General features: G+C 40.0%; 2 protein-coding genes across 2 annotated transcripts in view; one reads left to right on the top strand and one right to left on the bottom strand.

The window, feature by feature from the left end:
- LOC309406261 (TGF-beta receptor type-2-like) overlaps positions 1 to 389 on the top strand; it is a gene marked incomplete at both ends in the record, with an annotated part of 34084 nt that extends 33695 nt beyond the window's left edge. The window contains one exon of the mRNA XM_082001373.1: positions 177 to 389. Within this exon, the coding sequence (XP_081857499.1) occupies positions 177 to 389 (213 nt within the window). The remainder of the gene's footprint in view (positions 1 to 176) is intronic.
- Positions 390 to 5141: 4752 nt separating this feature from the next.
- OSBPL11 (oxysterol binding protein like 11) overlaps positions 5142 to 23025 on the bottom strand; it is a 41016-nt gene continuing 23132 nt past the window's right edge. Inside the window, exons 6-13 of the mRNA XM_082001599.1 lie at positions 22161 to 22362; positions 17797 to 17942; positions 15940 to 16080; positions 13132 to 13630; positions 11352 to 11538; positions 7650 to 7832; positions 6886 to 7039; positions 5142 to 5593 (exon numbers count right to left, since the gene is read on the bottom strand). Of these exons, the coding sequence (XP_081857725.1) occupies positions 5516 to 5593; positions 6886 to 7039; positions 7650 to 7832; positions 11352 to 11538; positions 13132 to 13630; positions 15940 to 16080; positions 17797 to 17942; positions 22161 to 22362 (1590 nt within the window). The 3' untranslated portion in view covers positions 5142 to 5515. The remainder of the gene's footprint in view (positions 5594 to 6885; positions 7040 to 7649; positions 7833 to 11351; positions 11539 to 13131; positions 13631 to 15939; positions 16081 to 17796; positions 17943 to 22160; positions 22363 to 23025) is intronic.

The raw sequence follows: 23025 nt of genomic DNA, 5'->3' as shown, positions 1-23025 counted from the left end.
GCACTTGCCACCACTTAGCAAGGCAGTTTCCTCCTGTGCTTAAGCTTGGCCAGAAAAAAGCATTTCTGCAGGAAGCTGTCAGAAGTATGGTAAAAAAACCTGCGGTTGCATTAGATCAGCTTCTAGCTCCTCTTCCTCCTGCCTTCAGATCTTAATTTCAGCCCTTCTGACTGCAGGGAATGCGTTTTCTGTGTGACACCATCACAGAGTGCTGGGACCATGACCCCGAGGCTCGCCTCACCGCCCACTGTGTGGCCGAGCGCTTCAACCTGATGGCACAGATGGATTGCGACGACATCCTCAACAACAACACGGACAACGAGGCCAGCAAAACAGCTTCTCCAGGCGGGGAGCACCAGGACAGTGACGGGAGCAGAAATATGCAGTGACACAGAAGGCAAACAGCCTCATGACGAGAAACGAGACAATAAGTGAGAAGCATTTAGCTCACAGGGAAAAAAACTTCGCTCCATTTTTCATAAATGGAACTAAGATCTAGTACATAACTTATTTATAAGATCTGTTTCCTCCCACAGATACAGTGAACTGTGGAATCAATACTTCGGTTAAAGTGCAACATTATATATGAACTGATTTTGTACTTACTTTAAATGTATAATAATGCAAAGCATTCCTTTTATTATTTTTTAAAATAATAATGTTTAATCTTTTATTAATAAGCACCTGAATTCCATGTCAATCTTTTTAAGTCCTTCCACATTGCCATCACGAGTTTCTCTAACTGCTTATTCTGCAGAGATCAAGACAATTTTTGATTTTTCTTTTTTAATGGCCTACACACACACACACACACACACACACAAATCTGTTATAGCAGCAGAAAAAAACATCTTGAGATGTAACACATCCTCAGTGGAAGAAATGCTGGCACCCAAGAAAATTACTCATTGATCAGACAGTCCTTAATACAGGGTAAAGATACCCGATAATCCAATTTGCAAAAGGCTGATTTGCTGCAACTCCAACACACCATTTTTCACTGAGGAATTCCTGTGTGTACTTCATAGTTCAGGTGGGTGCGTGAAGTTTCTTCAATAGGAAAAAAGCCACCAGTGTAGACACTGCTGTTTCACTCTAAGTTGTCTCCATACAGGAGTTGTCTCCAGACAACTCCTTCCCTGTATCAGTCCCGTTTCCAGCCACCTCTAACCAACAGATTTGTGCCACAGTAATAGTGTCACCACAAATGTGTTGGCTAATTCTTGCAACTCTTTCACACCCCTCTACTGTGTTACTCAACCTGAAGAAATGCGATCAGACAGAACCAGGACCTTTACTCACATAACCAGACCAAGCCAGGCTGGCTCTGTAGCGGAAAGGCAATTAAGGAAAGGTAAGTCATACCTCGCTCTGAACCCAGGCACTGTGCAAATCTTAATCCCTCCACCCTTGGGAGCAAAAGGTAATAAAAACCTAAGCTGCTCCTAAGAAGCCCTGCAAGCCCATACCTGACTCTCACCTACACAGAGGTACAGCTTTCAGGATAGCACTGGAGAGGAATACTTCCCTTCCGAGCACGCAGCTGCATGGATCAACCCCTACAAGAGAAGGGAAGGGAGAAGACCGCACAACAGCCGTGAGCTTTCTACAGCCAGGGCTCCCCACGGTGGGGCAGGGAAGCAGATCTGTAACCTGTTTGTGTTTTCTAAAATGCACAGGTATGACAGCACCAGCCCATACAAAAAGCTTTTCTTTTCTTGCTACTGTTTCCACCTCTTCGGACCATTATCCACAGCTCCTAGATTAAAAGCTTAGAATAAAATTGTCTCAACCCTTCAAAGAAGGATGGAAGGGGAGTAAATTAGGTTGAATCAAATCTAAATAATAAAAACTTACTCCAGCCACCATGTATAAGTCTCCACCTACAACTGTGACTGTACCTTTCATTCTCACCAATCTCCCACCTGACCGTTTCCTCCTGTCAACTTACAATTTTTCAAGCTAACCCTTTTCTCCTGAAGCATACCCTCCCCAGTTCACCATAAACACACCCTTTCCACCCACCTGACTTCAGTCTCATTTTTTTATATATTAACCACCGCTCTACTGTACATATGCGCAAGAGAAACAGAGTGCATGGGGCAGCTTTTCTGACATGGAGATGGGAACACACCAACTCCCCCCAGGCTGCCACCTTTCCTTCCCGTAATACTCAGTACAGAATTTTCCCTTCCAAGTTCTTCCAAGTTCAGTTCAAGAGGCTTTAAAAGACACTCTGACCTGTTCCTCCACAGGTGACTGGGACAGAGGGGGATCAGCCTGTGCAAACTAGACATTGAAGGCTACCTCTCTGATTCTGAGGGCTGAAATCCAAAATTTACCTGGGGAAGACAGACTTAATCCTAGCCTTGACAGTTTATACTGTAAACATGCTGAAAAACTTCTCTATTCCCTCCCCCGCTATGCCTAAAACCTTGAATACTCCAATTTACATATTGCATTTTTTGCCATGAAAACAAAGGCCAGAATCCAGCTTTCAGGACTGCATGCCTGAATGCCTGTGTTAAACAGGAGTGACTTGTCATACTCTCTGTCCTCCATGAGCAGCACCTGTGAAGATCAGTTTATAACTCAGGGAGCCTATAACCACTGAGGTCAATATGAATTTTGCTCTTAACTTCAGTGGAGCCCAACCAAGCCTAAAAGAGAGAAGGGAACATAAGGCAAAATTCTACACTTTGCCATGCTCCCCGTTGAACACACTAGGAAGCACCAGTGAGCCCTTCCCTTCGCTCCAGAAGGTACAAGATGGAAACAGCAGCAGTTATGCAAGAGAATCAAATCTGGTCAGAGTTAAAAATACATCCATTAGTCCATAGGGTGCTTGCAACTCTCAGAAGAATCACATAAGTGTCTTACAATTTAAGCTGGATATTCAGTGGCTAGATTTTTTTTTTTTAACTGTTTTTTACTATGTCATTTGTTTCTAGAAGTAACTAGAAATTTGCATTGTAACTAAAACCACATCAGGAAGCTATTCCAGTTCTTGTGATCACCTGAGCAAAGGAAGACTTTAGCTTTCTCCGCCCCCCCCAGGAGCACTCCCATGTTAAAAGAAAGCATTTCATGTATTTTGAAAGACTATTTCTTCAGCATTGGGTCTATTTCTAACACAAAAAATTAGTAACAGCTTTCTCAGTGTGAAACCACAGGCATACCAGACGAGGGTGGAAAAGAAATAACTTGACTAATAATATTATATAAGGAACACAAAATGGGTTTATGGTCAACATGGAAGCTCTTCAGTCTGTTTTACAGCCATCACCTTGATAAATTCTCAAATCAAAATTTTAAGCAGAGCTCAGTGATTGAGTCATAAGTCGATATTTTAATAAGTACAAGTTTGATCCCTGGAGTATGCTCAGCTGATAAAGGTTTGTTTTCTGCTCTGATCATCGCAATATTAAGAGCGGACCTTGCACCACAGCCCTTGCTGTTTAAAGCAAATCTGCTATGTGACACAGATAAAACAACTATGAAGCATATACAATGTTGTCAATTTTTCTGTCCCTCTATCACCCCCAGTTTGGTGCAGGTACAAATGAACCAGGGAAGTTCACATGTGGCCACCATGATTCCTACCCCAAATCCTGAAATTGGCCAAGGAGCACTCCTCAAATGTGCCACAGACCCAAAAACAAGGAGGAACTAATCCCACTCTTTACATTTTTATTTTTATTCCTGGTTAAACATGAAAATGCCCAATGGATATTCAAAACTAACACAACAGGATGGTTGTATAGAATATCACAAACAAGACAGCAGGGCCTAAAACATTCTTCTGCTGGAGAATATAGTTACTACTCAAGTGCATAGTGCCAAGATATCCCACTTTAAGGGCCAAGGAAAGCTCAGGCAGATCTCCAGATAACAACCACCTGGTCACCTGATCTCTAGGAAAGCAGACAGAACAAATGAATCATTTTGTAGTTTTATTACCCCCACCCCCACTTCTCACAAATGGACTATGACTCGCATTGAGATCTCAGTGCATTTCACAGAAAAAAAAAAAAATCATGTACAAGAGGATCAAAATAGTTGTGCATAAACCCCACTCTTTTTTTGCACAATTTACAGTTTGTATTGAAAGTTAACATGGTTATTTAAACCTTCTGATGCATTCTTACACTTGTATCTTCTCCATGGAAAACATCTTACCAGATCACACAGTTGTGAGTTCTCATGATGCTGGATCAGGTGCAGCCATTGCCATGGCTGGGAAGTGGCAGATAATGTTATAATACACTGACTGGAAGACTACATCAGAAGAAAAAACAGATTAAGGCACCATTGTTGGAAAAATTAAGGTAGCTTTTAGTTACAACAATAAGGAAAGCCATAATAAGTACTATTCTTAATTGCCAGCAATTCTTAGACTTCAATAAAATAGTTATTAAAAAAAATGTTTGTACCTGAATACAGTTTCCTGATATCTGATTGTGTTTCAAATCAATACCCAGTCCTCAGCATAATCAGCTGCTTTTTTTTTATGGTAAGATGAAAAAACAGGACCTAAAAGTTCATGTATTCACAGGTCACATTTCACTGCTTTGTTCTGAATAACACCACAAGACAAAAACCAAAACAGTCCAAAGGACAGCTTGTAACACTGATACTTCACCTCTGAGATGATTAGATGGGCAGAGAAATTTAAATACAAAATTGTACACTTTCTGTTCAATTTGAAAGCCTTAGTCCTCGGGAAGGGAAGAGGAGGAAAAAAAAAAGGCCAAACCTCATTACATTATAACATGAGAAAAATCAAAGTCACTCAAAGAGATTTATTAAAATTAGGAGTTGAAAAGAGTTCAAATTACTTTTCCAATTCAAGTCAATTATTTCAAGTATATTAAAATGTTTCAGAGGAAAAATTTCTCCATGGTTACAATTCTAATTGCGTTTATAAATCCATAAAAAAGAAAGGTAGTCTCTACATATATCCCATATTCCTCCGATGCATGCATGCATTTTCTCTGAAGAAAAAAAGTCGTCACGAGCCAGTTGTTTCTTAACACTGATTTCAGGCATATCTTCCAAACAACCCTCCAGTTTTTTGCCAAAAAGGTTAATCACTGGGCATAAAAGCAGCAATCTTTTGTTGCTGTTGTCTACATGGGTATTGAGCAGGTTTCAGTTATTATAGAGTGTGGTGCAGATTCTGAAAAAAGTTCCCATGTCACTCCAAAACCCAACAGTTCCTTCTTCTCTTAGGCAGCTTTTGCAATCAGATCTACTTAGAAGAATCTTACACAATTCAGATAAAATCTCTTGGATCATACAAAAAACAAGTTGGTTGACTGTACCTGGCAAGTTTGTCTCTACAACTTTGATTTTTTTTTTTTTTTAATAGCTTTAAAGTGCCCTAGTATATTTATTTCCTTATGCTCATTTAAACTTTCACAATTAGATAAAAAGGGGACACTGTGATTACTGTGTTTTGAGAGACAGACGGGAAGGAGAGGAAAATCAGAAAACTCATCTTAAAGCAGCTTTTCTAGTTAGTGTCCATTTGCTGAGTTTGTGCAGCAGAGACTGTTTTCCAGAGGGGTTTATGATAAACCCAGCCCTCTCCCTGTAATTTAAAGAGAAGATACAGTTATAATAAAGACACTGCCCCAGTGTCTTTCACACAGCTAATAGACTGATGGCTGTGAAAACCAGAGGGACATAGCTTATGCCTTTAACTCCCACAGATTAAGACACAGAGATCAATGCTGCAGGCTTCCGAGACTACTTCAGAACATGTACGGACTCTTGCCGAGCCACAGCTCTCGCTGGGAATCGACTGCACTTGTAATCAACCCGGATGGAAAGCCACTCTTCCCAACTCCACGATCCAGATTACTTTAAAGAGCCAAACAAGAAGCCAGCAGAGATGCAGCTATCCAGGATTATCAGCTCTAACACAGCCCAACTGCTTACCCGGAAATGAAGTAGCTCAGGATTACGTTTAAACATTTTCTGACTAGATCTGTATCTCAGATTAGCAACAGAATTTCACCTCTTCTAAATCTAGATACTAACAATACAAATATCTAAATCTGAGCTAGTCATACTAACACAGTTTTAGAGAACAAAAAAACTTTATTGCAGCTAACCGACAGTCCTGAACTCTAAAAAACAAAAGTGGAGGAAATGCAAGGAAAAAAACCTTTTTAGCCTAAACCTACTAAACTAATAAACTACTACAGCATAAATTTTAGTTGAGTCCTCTCATCTTGGAAGGGGCTCAAAGCAACTCTCTACACAAGCAGGGTCTCATTATCTAGATCACAAGGAAAGCCTATTTCAACATTATCATACTGACAATGCCCAGTCTTCCCGGGCAGGCTACAGTTCACTTTAAGTCTTACTATATTATTACCATTCTTGAAATACAGGTTAAGCCATTGAACAAATAAGTTCCATCCAAAATAGAACTCTTTTTGTTCTTGTATGTTACAAGTTGAGCATGAACTCGCATTCCTTCTTGTTAACAGTAATATCTTGGGTCCATATGCACGCAACAAACAAAATTAGTACTACTCATTATTTTCTTTGGGTATTTACTGTTACAGCCTACTTACATGTGTACATGTAAAGCTGTTTCCCATGTGCCATGAGGAAGCGCTTAGTAAAAGAAACCGGAACACAAAGCAAGCATTTTGTTGCAAGGAAATCACAAAATCAAAGTGTTTGGGAAACGAAAGGTAAAGACACACCTTTACATGTTTGGGAGTGCTTATGTCACCTTACTCCTATGGATCCCATGGAGCTAAACTGTAGGATCTAAGGCCAAATATTCTGACAGGACACGGACCCGTATGTACACCCGCTTTCCTTGTAGCTCTGCCTTCATCAACAGCTAACTGCTTGGGAACTTACTTCTTTAAGGAAGTATTTAGTACACCAAGGTGCTTCTGTTTCAGCACGAATCCTCTCTTCATTCCTCTGTCTTTCTTCAAGGGCTCGCTTGTGCTCTGTAGCCTTATCGATGTCTCCATCCCGCAGAGACTCTGTTACATGCTGCCACAGCCTCCTACAAAACAAATTGTTAACTTTACTTCTCAAAAGTTTTCTCAGCCTGCCACCTCGAACTACTGGATCACCATACGCAGTTCTTTCAGAACCGGAGCATTCCCTCCACTTATACATGACAAACCAGCCCAGGTCAGAGCACCACGGTGCAGCGCAGGTGGAAGGGCTCGGGGCAGAATCTTGCAGCTATGCTAGCAACTAGGAGCAGATAGGAATGGCTCCAAGGTTTTGGCTGTGCCAGTCGTCTGTTTGTGGAAGTGTTATTCAACAAGCAGTTTCTTGTGAGGACCTCCCTTGTCAGGAGCTGCCCCACTATGTAGCTGATGGTTAAAAACAAAACAACTAAGAAGGCTCTGTTCTAGCAGGCACTTTATGAACTTGTAAGACAACTCTGTGATGAATAAGAGAGACAAGATAAACAACCATGGGCCTGCACTTGTTTTTTGCATTTTTTATTACGCACTTGTTTTTGTTTTTAAAAAAATAAAAAACTTAGATCACTGCCACTACGCACTATCCACAAATAATATCTACATTTGCAGGTTTTCCTAAGGCATTCACCAAACTGCTTTGGACAAAAAGGGTCAGACAATAGTAAACACATACTCTACCTAGATTCAAATGGTCCTTGTTTCTCAAGGGGCCGGACTCGTTTTCTTGTCACAGACAGCTTTGTCAAGTCCACATATTTTGTCTCCCCATTGCTGTAGGTGAACTCAAGCACGCTGTTCCACTCCCCCTGCACTCTGCACACCACTGTGTTCGTCATGTTCTGCTTCACTTCACCTGTGACTCTAGGAAAGCAATTTATTTTTTAAAGGCCATGGCTGAAGACACCTGAGGACTATTCCTTGCATAATCACTCAGTTCTGAATAAGTTTGCAAACTTGTCACACTGTCTTGAAAAATGTTAGTTACTTGAATTGCATTTGCATGGAGAAGCTCAAAGAGCAAAGTGACTTTAACTCATTGCTCCAGTTCTCTTCATGTTACCCAGAAAACTCCGTTTTTGGCTTCAGCTTACACTTGTTTCAAACCTTTTAATGGAATTGAAAAAGAAACTAACACAGGCTGGTTCACATATGACAAGTAGTTATCATCTCCACTTGAAACATCACATCAGATACGTCGTTCAGACTTAAAAAATAAAAATTAAACTTTCTAGCAAGAATGTATCTCACTACCTGCTGGCACTTTATCTCCCATCTTTTATGGCTCGATGTTCTCCATTGAGACCAGTGTGGTCCACTTTTACGTCACTCCAACAAGCAGCAGACACACAAAGGCAGAAAGCAAGGTAGAAAACTAGGAATCAGGAGAAGTGCTTTTCTTTCCCGTCTCTTCCACAGAAACCTCTGCCAATAATAAGATACTAAAAATGTCTTTGAATGAAACATTGTGTATTAGAAAGTCTTGCACAGATGCTCAAGTAGCACCATAATTACACACACTGATGCATATTTTTCTTCTCAACATCAGGACCTGTCCAAAGACCTCCTGACACTAACTTCATCCTGAATCAAGGAATGGAAGCTTACGGAGCATTGCTAGGCAAGCAAATTACCACCCTCAAACAGAACTTTTCTCCTAGAAAGAAGAAACAAAAAGGTCTGCACACCATGCAAACAAGACTTGAGACATTCTCCCTTGTAAGGTGCTGCAGGATTCACAAAGGACACTATCTCCAGCTCCAATTAAACTCCAATTACCTGTGCACAAGCTCTCCACAACACACCACTCTCCACCTCCCCTTTCCACATTTCATCAGCGCTCACACAAAGTACATGTAAGTATGAAAGGAGATGTAACATTACGTGCAGCTAATAATAGCTAACTTGCACACCACTGGTTTGCTCTTATTTCCTTTGAGCAACTGCATACAGAAGAGCAGAAAGCAGAACTTCTGTGCTCCCACCTTGCCCACGCTGACTGCACGGTGCCACACTCTGAGGAAGAAGGGAGCACAGGACACATAGATGCCACTTCCCTTCTTCCACATGCACCGGTCGTTTCCAGCTGTGTCTGCATCTCCCCCTCCGAGGCTGGCACCAAAACAGAGAAATTAATTTCTCAGGCGACGTATCAAACGAGTACCACAGGCCAGACCTTCCAGCACAGAGATACTGGATGCCAGTCAAATCAGACCTGCGAGGAATCCCCAGGGTAAGCAGGGAAAGCTCGCAGCTGCCTCGGAGCGGGAGGCAGCAGCCAGGGTTTCCGCCACATCTTGCACATGCGGGAGGCAGCTGGAGCCACATCATGGTCCAGCAGCTCAAATCTAATTTAACTGTATTAGAAAGATCTTCCAAAAAATCCAGACTGATAAGTATTTGCTGCTCAGGCACAGTTTTCTATAACAAAAAATTAAGTTTCATTCAGGAAAACAGGCCAGAGTTGGAGCAACATGAGAAATAAAAGTACATTTACATTCAACTATTGAGCTTTTTTTGTGGAAGTTTACAAGTGCTAACAGTTTTCAAAAACAACTGAAAGAGTAGGCAACAAGCAAGGAGCCTTCATTTTGTGCTGCTTTTTCATCCTGTGACTTCCACACCTCATCCAAGCTGTTACACCTGGTGGAGTCCCTGTCCTCCTCCCAAGAGACCTCTGAACAGACTGAATGCCAGAGACCAGCCCGTTCGGACTTTGCAGTTACACCTTCACAAGTTTAAAAGCTTAATTTTTCCAAGTGCTATGTGGTTACAATACAATACTGGTATCCACTATTTTAATGTCAATCACAAAATTACTGTCTCTGCTCAGCTTAAAGTTGTATCACTCACTACTAAGGTGCAGTATCAAGCTACCACATTAAACTTTCCTTGCAGCCTGTATTTCTTCAAGTTGCATTGCTCTGTGGCACGCAACCATTCCCAGCACTGCAGATCATAATATCTGCCTGAACTGGTATCAGTGATAAAAATCTGCTAGCATTTATTTGTAAGCTTGGCATGATTGATATATGCCTAGCTCTTTGTTATCATCATCTTCTATTTCATCAAGTTGAAGTGATATAGAACCAAGGAGCCAATATCCAGCTGAGGTCTAACAACAAGGGTCACTACACAAAAAAGAAATCTATAACATTGCCATAGCAACTCACTTGCGCTCTGTGTAACCATGACAACACTACTGCTTCCCCATCAAGAGATTCTTTGGGCAATGTCCAATCATCACCATGTCAGATTTTCAATAGTTAACCGTACCTTGAACAGCTCCGTCTTTAAAAAGCCTCTACATCTGTGACTGATTTCAGAGACACAAATAGCAATAAACACAATTTTAGCAATAAATACAGGCTTACCCTACTGTTTCAGGAAAAGTGATTTAGAGAAGAGTGCTGATTTTTTTTTTGCAACCTATTAGAGCAACCCACATTTAAGAAGTTGTGATGTTCTAGGCTATTGCATATTTCATTATTACCTCTAACACCTTTCATCTACGATAGGTTTAAACAAGCACTGTCCAGTAAACAGCTAAGAGCAAAATACGCTGAATAAGACATTCTTTGTGTGACCTACTACTTAATTTTCTCCTTCCTCAATTCACCATCTCTATATTAGCACAAGGCTGATCTGCAGCAGTCTTACTACAACATGTCTAAAACCATCGGTGTTAATGAGTTTCAAGAGCTTTTGCACCAAGTGTGCAGACACTTCCTAGTATCTGCTAGAAGTAACCCCAAGCAAACTTCCCCTGGATCTTCTTTCTTTTACCTCTTAGTTTTTAAACATGCATGCGCATGAAGAATTGCCACTACCGGTATTACCATCTTTAAAACAGGGACTTTTACCTAGAGTAAATAGGTTGCTGAAACTTGATAGTCCTGTATGTCTTATACAGAAATCCTAAGACCAATAAATAGCAGAAGACTATTTATTGATGTTCCCTGCAGTGCAACTACAATGCGTGTTGCAAACAACATGCAACCCTTTAAGATAGCAAGGTCAACCTCATTTCAAAGAGCAAAATAGCTTCTAGCAGAAATAGGAGAACCTCTGGCAGTCAGGAATAAAAGCCAGGAGCTCTGTTTTCCCAGTGGTTTGAACAGAGTCAGACAAACATGGAATTTCCTTACTGTCTTTAAAACGCAACCTCATTCTTCCTTGATGATCACATGAGCTGCAGTTGTCTAGCTATGATATTGTTTAAGAGCTCATAATACTTCAGGTTTATATGAGCAGGAAAAAATATGTTTTCTCAAGACTATCAAATAAGCATTATTCTGCACACAGAACAGGGGAGTTACACAGCTACTACAGTTCTAGAGTACAGACTATGCGGGAAAAATAGGGGGAAAAAAGCGTTCTCACCGATGCAATTTGCCACCGTAGAAGGGCTTGGTGTGAAAGTTAATACTTGCAGAATACCCAGTCTTCACACAGTTAATGTTGACTTTTCCTCCCAGTTCTACCCAGGGAACAGTTAAAATTGACCGAGCATACGCACAGGGCAGAGAGAACGTGTATTCTTCCCCATGTTCCAAAAGACTTAAGAGACCTGTGTGAAGCAAAAAAAGAATCCCTAAATCAGAACCTTTTTAGAAAAGACCAAATGAGTTCTTGAAACAGATATCCACTACTATACCTGACTACTTTTCCTCATAGTCCCTCACACACACAAAAAACCCCACCACAAATCCATGAAAATAACATTTATTACAGATTTTAGATAGAAACATTTTCCTGAAATTACTAACCTGAGTAACATGCATTTATGTTTCTTTTGGGAAAAAACATTTATCCTAATAATATTGCTCCATAAGGTACAATACTGTGCAATATACTTTGCAGTAGTATGTAAAAGGGCTGGTCACTCTCTTTTTATGGTTCTGGAGCATGACAACACAAGACTTATGCTGCCAAATGTAATAATGAATGAACGCCCTGAACTACAGATCCTGAGGAAGGCTCATAAATACTCTTGTTCTGTTTTGCCTCCCTGTAACACATCCTACCCTATCTGAAGGCAGGTAGCAGCCTCAAACCTCTTTGCCGCACCTCTCTGCCACGATAAACCCAACTCTTCCCTGACAGCAGCTTTTGCAATACATGTCCAGAATCTCATGAAAAAATAGAATTTTTCTTTGAATTTTAAGATGCGTGGATTTGATTCCTATTAAAAAAACACCCCACAAGGTCTACCTCTTGCTGTTACAAGAACATAGTATGACAACTGACTGCTGTCTGCATCAACCCATGCCTCTGTAGCACATATCGCTGTGCATCTGACATAAGTATGACAAACAGGAGAAATTCTGTGACATGATTTCAGAAATGCCCTAGAGGAGTTATTAATTTCAGAAATTACCTAGTACAGCCAAAGCATCAAGATGTGCCTTCCACATCCCCTGCCATGATCATTCCCTTGTCCAGTATGTAGTTTACATGCAAATGCCTGGAATCCCCTGTTGCTGGGCAATACACACGGGACACAGAATAGGAGATGCTGTCTCATATCTTGCTGTAAAGACTAGTGTTAAAGGAGAATTACAGTTTAAGGGCAGTTACTCTTCTCTGTCCCTAAAGGATCCAATTTCTGTAGCTAAAATGTATCTTACTGTGCAGGTTTTAATAAGTGCAACAGAACCAAATTGAACACCACCACTCCGATTTAATAAATGCCTGATGCAAATCGGTTTGTTCGATGCTTGTAAACTGGTATTTATGAATGTTTCCAATTACAGCAACTGCCCTTTCGTTTAAAAGTCAAAATTTTATTTCCAAATATAATCCTCATTTTTGGCAAAGCATAAGCCTATTGAGTTTTTCTTCTTCTTGATGTCTATAATGAGAACTTGTATCTTCTGTACTTTGTAAACAGTAAAGTAAGAAATCACTGAATGACTATACACTCAGGTTTACAGATCACAGATATTAGAAGAAAAACAAAAGTACATTAAAAAAATAAATCTGAAAACCCACAATAGCAGCTGACATGTCTGCAAGCAAATTTTTTTGAAAAGTCTTTGAAAGAAAACTACTGAGCAGTACTCATCTGCATTTCTGCCAGAGGCATACAACATCAAATTTCATCTCAAACTAGTATTTTAAGAACTTTCTAAAACAAATAAAGGACAGAAGTTACACTTACCCTCACCAACCATCGTCACTCCTATTGACATTCCTAAGAATTTACTTTTTGTCCAGACATGGGCATTGACACACATCTTCCTCTCTACACATTCAGCATAAAACCCTGAGACAGGAGGATGGTGGGACACTTGCTCAGCTACAAATTTTACTGTATAGTAGTCCAGATCTGTTTGGCTTTCCAGATCTTTGGACAGAGTTACTTGCTCTGAGGGGGAGTAAGCAGAGAAGTTACTGCCAGCATCAGTGGTTACGTCGCTCTTCGGCATCCTCCAGGAGCAATGAAACGTTTCCCCAATGATTGGATTGTATGGTTTCTTTGCAATAGCTCCTTTGCGACCTTCATGAAATGAAGTGAGATAATACTCAACAAAGCGGATCATCCTCTCCTCAGGGGTAGTGCCATTTGTGATCGCAATGAAGAGATCGGGATGGGACATAAAGTCCGCATACATCTCTAACAACGACCGCTTCTCTAAAATAAAAGTGGGAAGAACCACCTGAAATAAAAGAAAACCCAGAAAGCTCTAGTAAGTAAAAAAAGGAGAAAGGCATTTTTATAAAGGGTAGTTCTCATGTGGAGGATTCTGTCCCATTTCAGACACCACACTTTCAGACTGAACTTTCTTGTCCTTCTTCTAAGATGTGAGCAAAATACAGTGATAAGAGGTCCCAGAAAAGTAATTTACAAGGAGAAAAAAGCCCAACTATTGTCAGTTAATCTATATTTACATAGCACTATATACATATATATACACTACATAGCACTACAGTATATTGTTTTATTCCCCAGTAGGAATGAAATTGTCCAGAGACAAAATTAAATGAAGTGACGGGTTGCCCAGAGAGGTTGTAGATGCCCCATCCCTGGAAACATTCCAGGTCAGGTTGGAGAGGGCTCTGAGCAACCTGCTCTAGTTGCAGATGTCCCTGCTCATTGCAGGGGGCTTGGACTAAATGACCTTTAAAGGTCCCTTCCAACCCAAACTTTTCTATGATTCTGTTAGGACTAAAGAGGTTGAAAGGGATTAAGCATCCCTCAAAAAACAGAAGAGAGATGGAAAGAGATAATGTGTTCCACACGTTTGTGGAGGAGAAAACAAGCTGGAACGAGCTCAAACCTATAGCAAGGAAGGTTCAGAGCAGAAATTAGAAAAAGTTTTGTCTAATGGAGAGAAAAGCAGGCAAGCTATGCCAGTGCTCTTGAGAGCCTGCAGAGTCTCTCACCACAGCAACTAGGAGAAGCATCTATGAGAAATAACATAGTATAGGTTGATACTCTCCTCTGAGCAGAGTACCTTATACTTTCCCAGCTATATTTACCACTGTAAAAAACAGCAGTCCTGTCCTTTGCTGGGCCAAGAGCAATACTGTAGAGTAAGAGACTGCGGGTATCATCAGTCTTTTCCTTCCCTGTAGTGGCAACTAACCTCATGTAAACAATTGTTGTAAAGAGCAACAGGGTGTCTCAACCATGAGATCAAGTCCATTTAAATCTGCTGCATTCAAAGAGGTAGAGCACAGATACAGGACTCTTAATAGATATACAAGTTAAGCTGAATACACTTGCCATGTTGTTGCAACACCAACATGGAATATTAAAGTTGCTCTTCACTTCAGTGCCCTGACATTTAAAGTTAAGGGAGATTCTAAGAACTTCATTACCTGTTTTGAAGTCAGGCTTGTTGCATTTCAATGCTTTGCCTGCTCTGAACTAAAGACAATTCTACACATGCAGCCAGAAGTCACAACTGGTAGACAGACTTGACAATTAGTTCCAACTAAGAGAAAAAGACAGACCAAATCCAATCTTCAATATAAGTGAAATACTGACTTAATGAATTCCTGATTAAGCAGCAGGGGTTTCAGTTTGGCCCACAGGCAGCAGGGCCTGTGCATACCACCTTTTTTTTTTTTCCCTAATTGTGAAATATAAGCTCAACAATACAAGTGTTTCTAGTAGCCAAGTAGCTAGTGCTCAAAAAACATAGCTTGAAAAACAAATTATAATCCATAATTCCAAGAAAGAGAGTGTTTTCTTCATTCCATGCCACTGTAAAATCCATTTTTTCTTTAAAAGTGTCTAGTGCTTATGGTAAGATGTGTTTACAGGAGTGAATTGAACATAAACTAGTTGCAGCCTGATTCTCCCAGATTTGCTGCCCAAGTTGTCTAGTAGCAACTGAGTGTTAATTTTTCAAAGCTGCTTGCTTTTGAGATCTGCACTGAAGTGTCAAACCCAATTCTCTCCAGTATAACTTTGTTCCTGCTTGCTATAGCTGTGAGCAAACACAGAAACGAGAATAGGACAGAGAGGTGTGAACAGACATCTGATAGACAGATATCAGATAGATAATGGGGAACCAAAAGAAAACTTCTTTTCAGAAGCAGCATAAACGCAGGTGTAAGGTTATGCAAGTTGCGTGTAAAGGCATTATCAAGAGAGAAAAAATGTTATGGAAGGAAAGCAGAAAGACAAAAATATGAGAAAGTTGAAGAAAACAGCATGGAAAGAGTAAGGTGCAAACACAGGAAAGAAAACAGGCCATTATAGGAAAGCAAACAAAAACATAGTAGAAAACACAAAGAAAGTGTAATAGAACAGATATGGCCAGCTGCATTAAAGAAAACCCACTCCCTCAGCACGTTTCACTTAAAACCTGCCTCAAACTGGGACATCGGATCTTGGGACCTGAAGTTGTTACAGGCCACAATTTCATATTAAACTCTATACTGTTCAATACAGGAGTTGAGTTTAAAATGGCACTTCACTTCTACTGTAGCCAGACTTCACGCTTCAGTTACTTACTCTTGTTAAGTCCATGCCCAGTTTCAGCTGAGACAAGAGATGCAAGATAACGCTGCGCTGTTCTTCTACTGCTCCTAGATCATCTTCTTTATCATCACAGATATCCTCCAGCTCCTCATCTGGATTTATTTCTTCAGGTTCCTGGGAGAAGAGCCATAACCATCAGCTCAAAGTTGTGACTGGCCAGACAATATCCAAAAAGGACTTCATACTGGTATTTAACTATCCACATATGAAAAAAAGACTAAATAAACCCCTGCAGAGAACTACACAATGGAATCTACCCCCAAGACAAACAACAGCTGAAGAATTTAAAGGGACACTAAGATAACTCGGTGCAGATTTCATCCAGAGGATTCAGGCTAAGATTTTTACCATCTCTCACATGGGTCGGGGCAGGGAAACTTAAAAGCAAATATGATCTGTTTTCCTCTAAGTTTTGTGAGCTAGCAGAATGTCAAGCATCTAACACATACACCAAAATAGTGAAGCAAAAGCTAGCAGAAATTCCAACCACATCCCTCCACCTCCACACTACTTCAGGCTTTCCAGTGTTGCCATCATTACTCCAAAGGCTGTAGCAAGTGGTAGTTCCTAGTTATTTGCTTACTGTTATGCCCAATGACAAGCTATTAACATATCCTCCGGCAAGTCTTCACAAGCAGTATCAATGTTGCTGCTAGTGCCAATTTATAACAGCAAAGGAAAAAGGAAAAGTAACTTGGAGTAGTTTTATAAAGAACAAAAAAACCACACATACACACACACACAAGTATAACTAAAGCACCCAGACAGACTAGCAGAAATTACATGAGCCCCATTTTAACAATTGCGTCCCCGCAAGCACTGTTTTAAGAACCATCACCCCACAAGAAGAAAGTCAGATGCTTCAGGTGGAAGGGACGGTGGTATTCCTTGGGCTCTGAGCAGCATCCTCCAGGGGCAAACAGCTGGAGGGAGGCAGATGCAGAGGGGAGAGGCACTGAATGCCACAGGAAGGCAGCAATACGTGTCTGCCTAAGCACAGCCCTTTGTCCTGGAGCAGCTGCCCTACTCTGATCCATTTAAAAATCTGTAAACTATAGCAACTGAAAAAAACCTTTTCCATTTTGATTTTGCTATAAGATTGCACAGTGCTGTTGCAGAGATATACAACAGCACATTATTTTTTCACAGCGATACAGTCTCATCCGAACACCTGTGTGAAACCAACTAGTATAAAAAGAATGCAATTATGATTTTCTAGCTTAGTGAGGAAAACATGTTCTACATCATAATCCCTGCTGGCTTTTTACTTCAGTATTTTGCACTTCAAATCAATTTTGACAGTTATAATGACACAGACTGTGGATGTATTTCAAATACATTAAGCCATCCTGAAGTCAAGTGATAAGAGTTGCTCAGATTAAGAAAAACAGATCCAGCAAGAGCTAGAAAAGACAGACAGGGAGATTTAATAGCTGGAAACCGGCAATTTTGGTTTTGTCTGCTCAGGCAGTTCTTCTTGGGCCTATTTTGAGAGTATCAGGAATTCCAGTTAAGTTTTTTGCACTTCAGTATCCACTTGTTTTAGATCAAAATGCAAGGGAATACTGCCTATTTCAACACCTTGCATTACCATCTCAACTGGCTCTCTCCACTTGACAGCTAGTTACAGAAAGCAGCAAAAATGTATTGAAAAAGCAAGGTAGAAAGTTTCATTTGCTGCAACTGTACTCACTCCTCCTGCAACACAGCTAATCAGAAAGTGTGAGAAGAACTGACATGACATTAAATCATTTTTACATAATATGATTGACACATTTTCAGATATTCTTCAAAATTCCCCACAGAAATGGGATGCTCACATTACCTTACCCTTGTTAGCTGGCAGGCCTCTGCAATGGACTGCTCTTCTCTGACAGATGCTGGCTTGTTTATCTCTGCTGGGAAATTCTGAGCCGCTCCATTTTTGAAGTGGTTTGCCAGAGATATCTTCGGTTCCAACCAACTGATCGTCGTTCCTGAAGCAAAAGAAAGTTTGCGCTGAAACTTGCTCATCCTCTGGAAGATCAGTAAATAGCAGTTTTCACAAAAGAGCTTTTTTTTAAGGAATAAACTGAAAGCAGCCAATTCCTCCTGCAGCCAATCCCTTCAGCAGCCACTAAACAAAGGTGGTGCAATGAGACACCACCTTCAGTGATCATTAGCACAAACACGGCGATTGGCGAGCGGTAATACATGCAACTTGGACTGGAGAAAGTAGTTGGTGTCATGAAAGGTGTAATCAGACACTACGGGAAGATCCCAGTATCACAGGAATGTTAAGTAACGCTTACAATTTTCTTTAACTGGTACCAAAAAAAACAATCCAAACCCCTCCGTTCCGTTCTAGACTAAAAAGAGCTAAAGCAGAAAAAGTTTTGTTGCCAGTGTTTTCTCTGGAGAGGGTACTTGTCTTTTCTCAGCAGCAAAGGCGGCAAGCACAGGCTGTTGAATAAATAATAGTTGCTTAAAAAAAAAAAATGCTGCAGGGCTTGGAAAACTATTACCCACTTGATGATTCCAGCATCTCTAGTTACTCCCAGCTAATTTATCAGAACGGATCAGGTTCCTCATTAAAAATACAAATGTTCCATTCTTTTTCAAAGGCTAATAAATGTGCAAGTGACTCCAATCAGTTTTTACTGAAGAATACACAAACTGAAAAACAATCTTGATTGAGTTGCAAACACAGAAATTAGGAAACTTGGATTTCTACCACCCCCCAGCAGTTTCCCATGCTTAGGAAACTACACCGACGTGTCTGCTGTCTCTTCCTATATGATAGACAATTCTTTATTTCCAGACCTCTCTTACCTGGTCACATCCTCAACCACAACAAGCAGAGTAAACTTAATTCAGACAAACAGCAGCATTTCCACCAGGAAAATACTGGGGCAGGAAAAAAAATCCAGCTTTACTAATGGGACAAGACAACTTTTTCCACAGCAAGACAGTTTATTTTCATCAAATCTATTATTCATTATTCCATTGCACAGTAAGAAACAAGAATCCCTCAGCAGTTTAAGCTATTTAAATAGAAGTTTCAGAGAGGTAAAAAAATAAGATGCTCAGAATGTCACTGTCACGCTTACCTTTTTGAAAAGGTTTTACTCATCTTTGAAACATCTTCATGAACAGTAACTGCTTTCTGAGCTGTAACTTTCAACACAATAATCTCTAATTGCATGTTCAAGGATGCATTTAATCCATGCTCATATTAGCTTGAATTTAACAAGTAGCCTCCCTTTTACACTCCCTATCAGTTACTTCTAAAATAACCTTATTTATTATTAAGTTCTGTTTAATTTTCACTGTTCAATTCTAGGAGGTTTTTTTAAACTGATTTGAGCTACCAGTTGCATTTTAATCTTTGTGAATGGACAGGATATCACACTAGTGCTTCTCTTCAACTGGAAGAGCATATTCAAATCTGCTCTTGACTATTTCAGGTAGCACAAGCTATTCTCTTTACTTGTGACCTCCTCCTCCCCAAAAAGTCTTCACCTTTTTTTTTTTTTTTAAACAGCTGTCAGCACTTCCCCTCTGCTACAACACAGACCTCTCAGAGTCTATAGTCTTCACACTCAACATTTTTCTTCAAGAGTTGCAGAATGTTGTTGCAATTCGCCTTTATGATAACAAAGTGGGTTGTGTTTTTTTTTAATTCAGTACATCATTTCACCACTGTTAACATTTCCTAAATTCAAGTCAATAGCTGCAACTCTCTTGTTCACTTTAAGCCTGTCATTTATAGTATACCTTGATGCAGTTGGGACAATATTTTCACTCTTCTGTTGATTTTTTTTTTTTCTTTGAACAATTTATGGCAAACTGGCACTCTTATGTAATTTCTAATCCTTGTTTTTTTAAGCTGGGCAAGCACTTGCCCAAAACATTCTTAGCAGTCAAGTACCACTTTACCAGACCTAAAAATACTTTTTTCTACTTCGTGTTTCAATTTATGTTCTGTTAGACAAGTCTCCTCTTCATCATCACTTCTTGCTGCCTCTCACTCATATCTAGCTGAAGTATGCTGACCTGCCTTTATGATCCTAGGAAGATCAAACAGTACCTGGATATATTTTATTATTTATATTTTATTAGATAGACCAGTCTGCATTCAAGATTTTTTTCCAATAATCATTTTATATTTTCCTACACATAAATATAGAAGTGTCTCCTGCAGCATTTGAATTAAGAACAACCCTTTTCCTTTCCATATCAACTTCTGAAGCCTACCAAAAATACTCCACCAGTTGAACAAGAAGGATAAGTATCCCTCCTGAGTGTGTGGGGAAAATCTAAGTTAAATAGACTTCAGAAAAAAATTCTTCACAATCCTTGAAAGGAACAGCTGTATTACAGTGTCTCTAGAAAGGTCACACCAGTGGGAGAGTGGAAGGCTGCAGAAAGGCACACACATTCTTTTAAATGGTCTGTTTGTAACTCTGGCCCCAGTAATGCATCATCCAATCTGCTGCTACTCCCCTCTCCATCATTCTCTCTACAATATCACCAGAAATCTTCAAGATTTGGACATCTTCAAACAGTGTTTTCAGATTTTGCCATTAATTAAGATTTTAACTTAAAATAAGATACTAACTGAATAGCAGTCAGATGACTTGAGCTTTTCCCTGCATAGTCTAAAAATTTAAAAAACAACAAAAACACTTATCAAAAAAAAACCCTTATCTTCTTCATAAGTTATTCCAGTGGTGCTCATTGGATCCTACTTATTTCCCCAGATATAGTAACAGGTCAAAAAAAACTCCACCTTAGTAGCACACGCACAAAAATGCCAAAACAAAAAGACTTATGTGCACCTCCCACAGTTACGCATCAATAGTTAAAAAAATTCACAGGGAATAGGAAGTTCTTTCAGTGTGAGTAACTTTGGAGTTCAGACAAAGATTTGCAGAGGTGCAATCCAGTTTTTAATTTTTAAAATTAAATTTTGAACTTAAATGTAGCAAAAAAGTTAATTCATCCTGTTCACATATTCTTTTAACGCCTGTGATGATTTAAAAATCACAAACTTTTTATATCGTTTTAAAACTTTTATACAACATCTGTTTTCATCTTAGAAGCTAAACTAATTACAGCTCCGAAATAATATGCACTGGCAAAGCAAGTACCACAAATATGATAGGAATATGGGAAAGATAAGGTAGGAGACAACTTATGAGTGTACTTTGTTACATACTTACCATATCTACTATATCTGTTGTATAAGAGAAGCATTTGAAAATCCTCAAAAGCTTTTTGCTCACAAAAAGCCACAAAGTAAATACATGGGGGAAAAAAAAAAAACATCAGAGTAAGATGCAAAAGAATTCACAAACAGGAAAGCACAAATTCGGTTCCATACGCTGCACGCAAATTAGGTGGAACGCTTCCGGTAAGCACCTACGACATAGCAACATATTTGTCTGGTGTATGTGAAAGCATGTTATTCCATACCCATTAGCAGCGGGGTTTGTGGGGGCTTTTTGTTTGTTTGCAGTTTGGTGGGTTGAAAAGATTTGGGGGGGGGCGGTTAACACCTTTAACCAATTTGCATTTGCTTACAAGTCTGTTTTGGCCTCAGAATGGAACGCAATGCTTAGCCCATGTTTTAGACTAGGATGTTAACTCAGAATAAGAATACTGATATACAAACAGTATTAATAACCTGTGCAAATGTAAAGCTTTGTATTTAAATGCCTAACTAGAAGTGAAAGCTACACACATGTAAATGCTTCTAATAGGTACTTAGTGCACAAAAAAAAGCATGACATTTGACAGAGCTGTACTGGACACCACATATCCTGGAATACGCAATCCCATAGAAGTCCCCATCCACTATTACTGTTCCTGAGCAGCCAGTTACATCCTGAAGGCAGCCTTCTTGTTGTGGTATCTTATGTACTTTATTCTGTTCTGAGATGCTCCCAACAATTACATGTTATTTATACAGCTGCTGCCAGAGACTTCTTGATAGAATAGAAAAAACAATTTTAAAAAACAAAACAAACAATATGCATGGGAGTTCTACCCAACACCAGAAGTCAGACTCTAGAGAAACTCACAAGAAACCAGGCAGCCAGCAGTTCTCTCTACCCGTGTGAAACTGGATTTACTGCAACAAGTATTTTTGCACGAAGGAAAGGATGTGTGTTTGTTATAGGGTTCTGCTCTTTGTGAGCATCTATACCCACCTGCTGGTAAGGATCCCTTTTGTTGAGAAGCATGTTGTAACTGGAGAATATGGAAACAGTCATTTAAGCAGTTCATGGTTGCCATGGAAGTTGCTTTCAGCATTAACAGGTCTTGATCCAAGGATGTAAGGTGACCAGAGACAGGAAGGCATTCTATGCTCCTGATCAAGTCTCTCTGCTGGCCCTCAGCCTGAGACATCATCTGTCAAACAAAACAGTCATTTATCAGGTGACGGAAGTGTGTTGTGCGATACGTGTTTAGCTGTGCACACAGAGGATCCCAAATGATTTTATGACACTAATAAAGCTACAAGGTAAGAGATGTATGTAAAGTTAGCTATACTTTTTTTTTTTCTCGATGCAGCTACTGAAGAGTCGTTAAATGCATGATGAAATTCCCACAGCAATACATGGCACCGTATTAACAAGCAAAAGAATATCAAAGTGACTTCAAAAAAAAGCAAGAAGGAATTTGAACATGATACTTGCTGCAGTAAATCAAACACTTTCATGCTTGGTTGATGGGGACAGGGCCGGGGGGGGGAACCCACACATACTGTATGTGAGGAGTAATTAAGCTCTGTGCTCTGCACAGCCTGGAAGAGGATCTATGAAGCACTGTCTGTTGGGTATCAAGATCTTTTCACTCCCTACAAGAAGAGATCCAGCACTTTAAAGGAAAAGACCTGCATCACTCAGTTTGACTCAAACCACACAGGATTGTCATTGACTGCACCGCCACACTTAGGCTCACTACCTCACTGTTTACTTTGCAGAGGGGGGAAAAAAAATCAGCATAATTTTCACCTTCATTGTGTGTTCAAACGACAGCTTTCCTGGTGTCATTGTCCCTCTTGCTCTGCCC

This window comes from Phaethon aethereus (assembly GCF_964289735.1).
Source record: "Phaethon aethereus genome assembly, chromosome: 6".
Taxonomy (NCBI): domain Eukaryota; kingdom Metazoa; phylum Chordata; class Aves; order Phaethontiformes; family Phaethontidae; genus Phaethon; species Phaethon aethereus.
The sequence above is the reverse complement of the archived record's forward strand: the minus strand, read 5'-3'. Positions and strand labels throughout refer to the sequence as shown.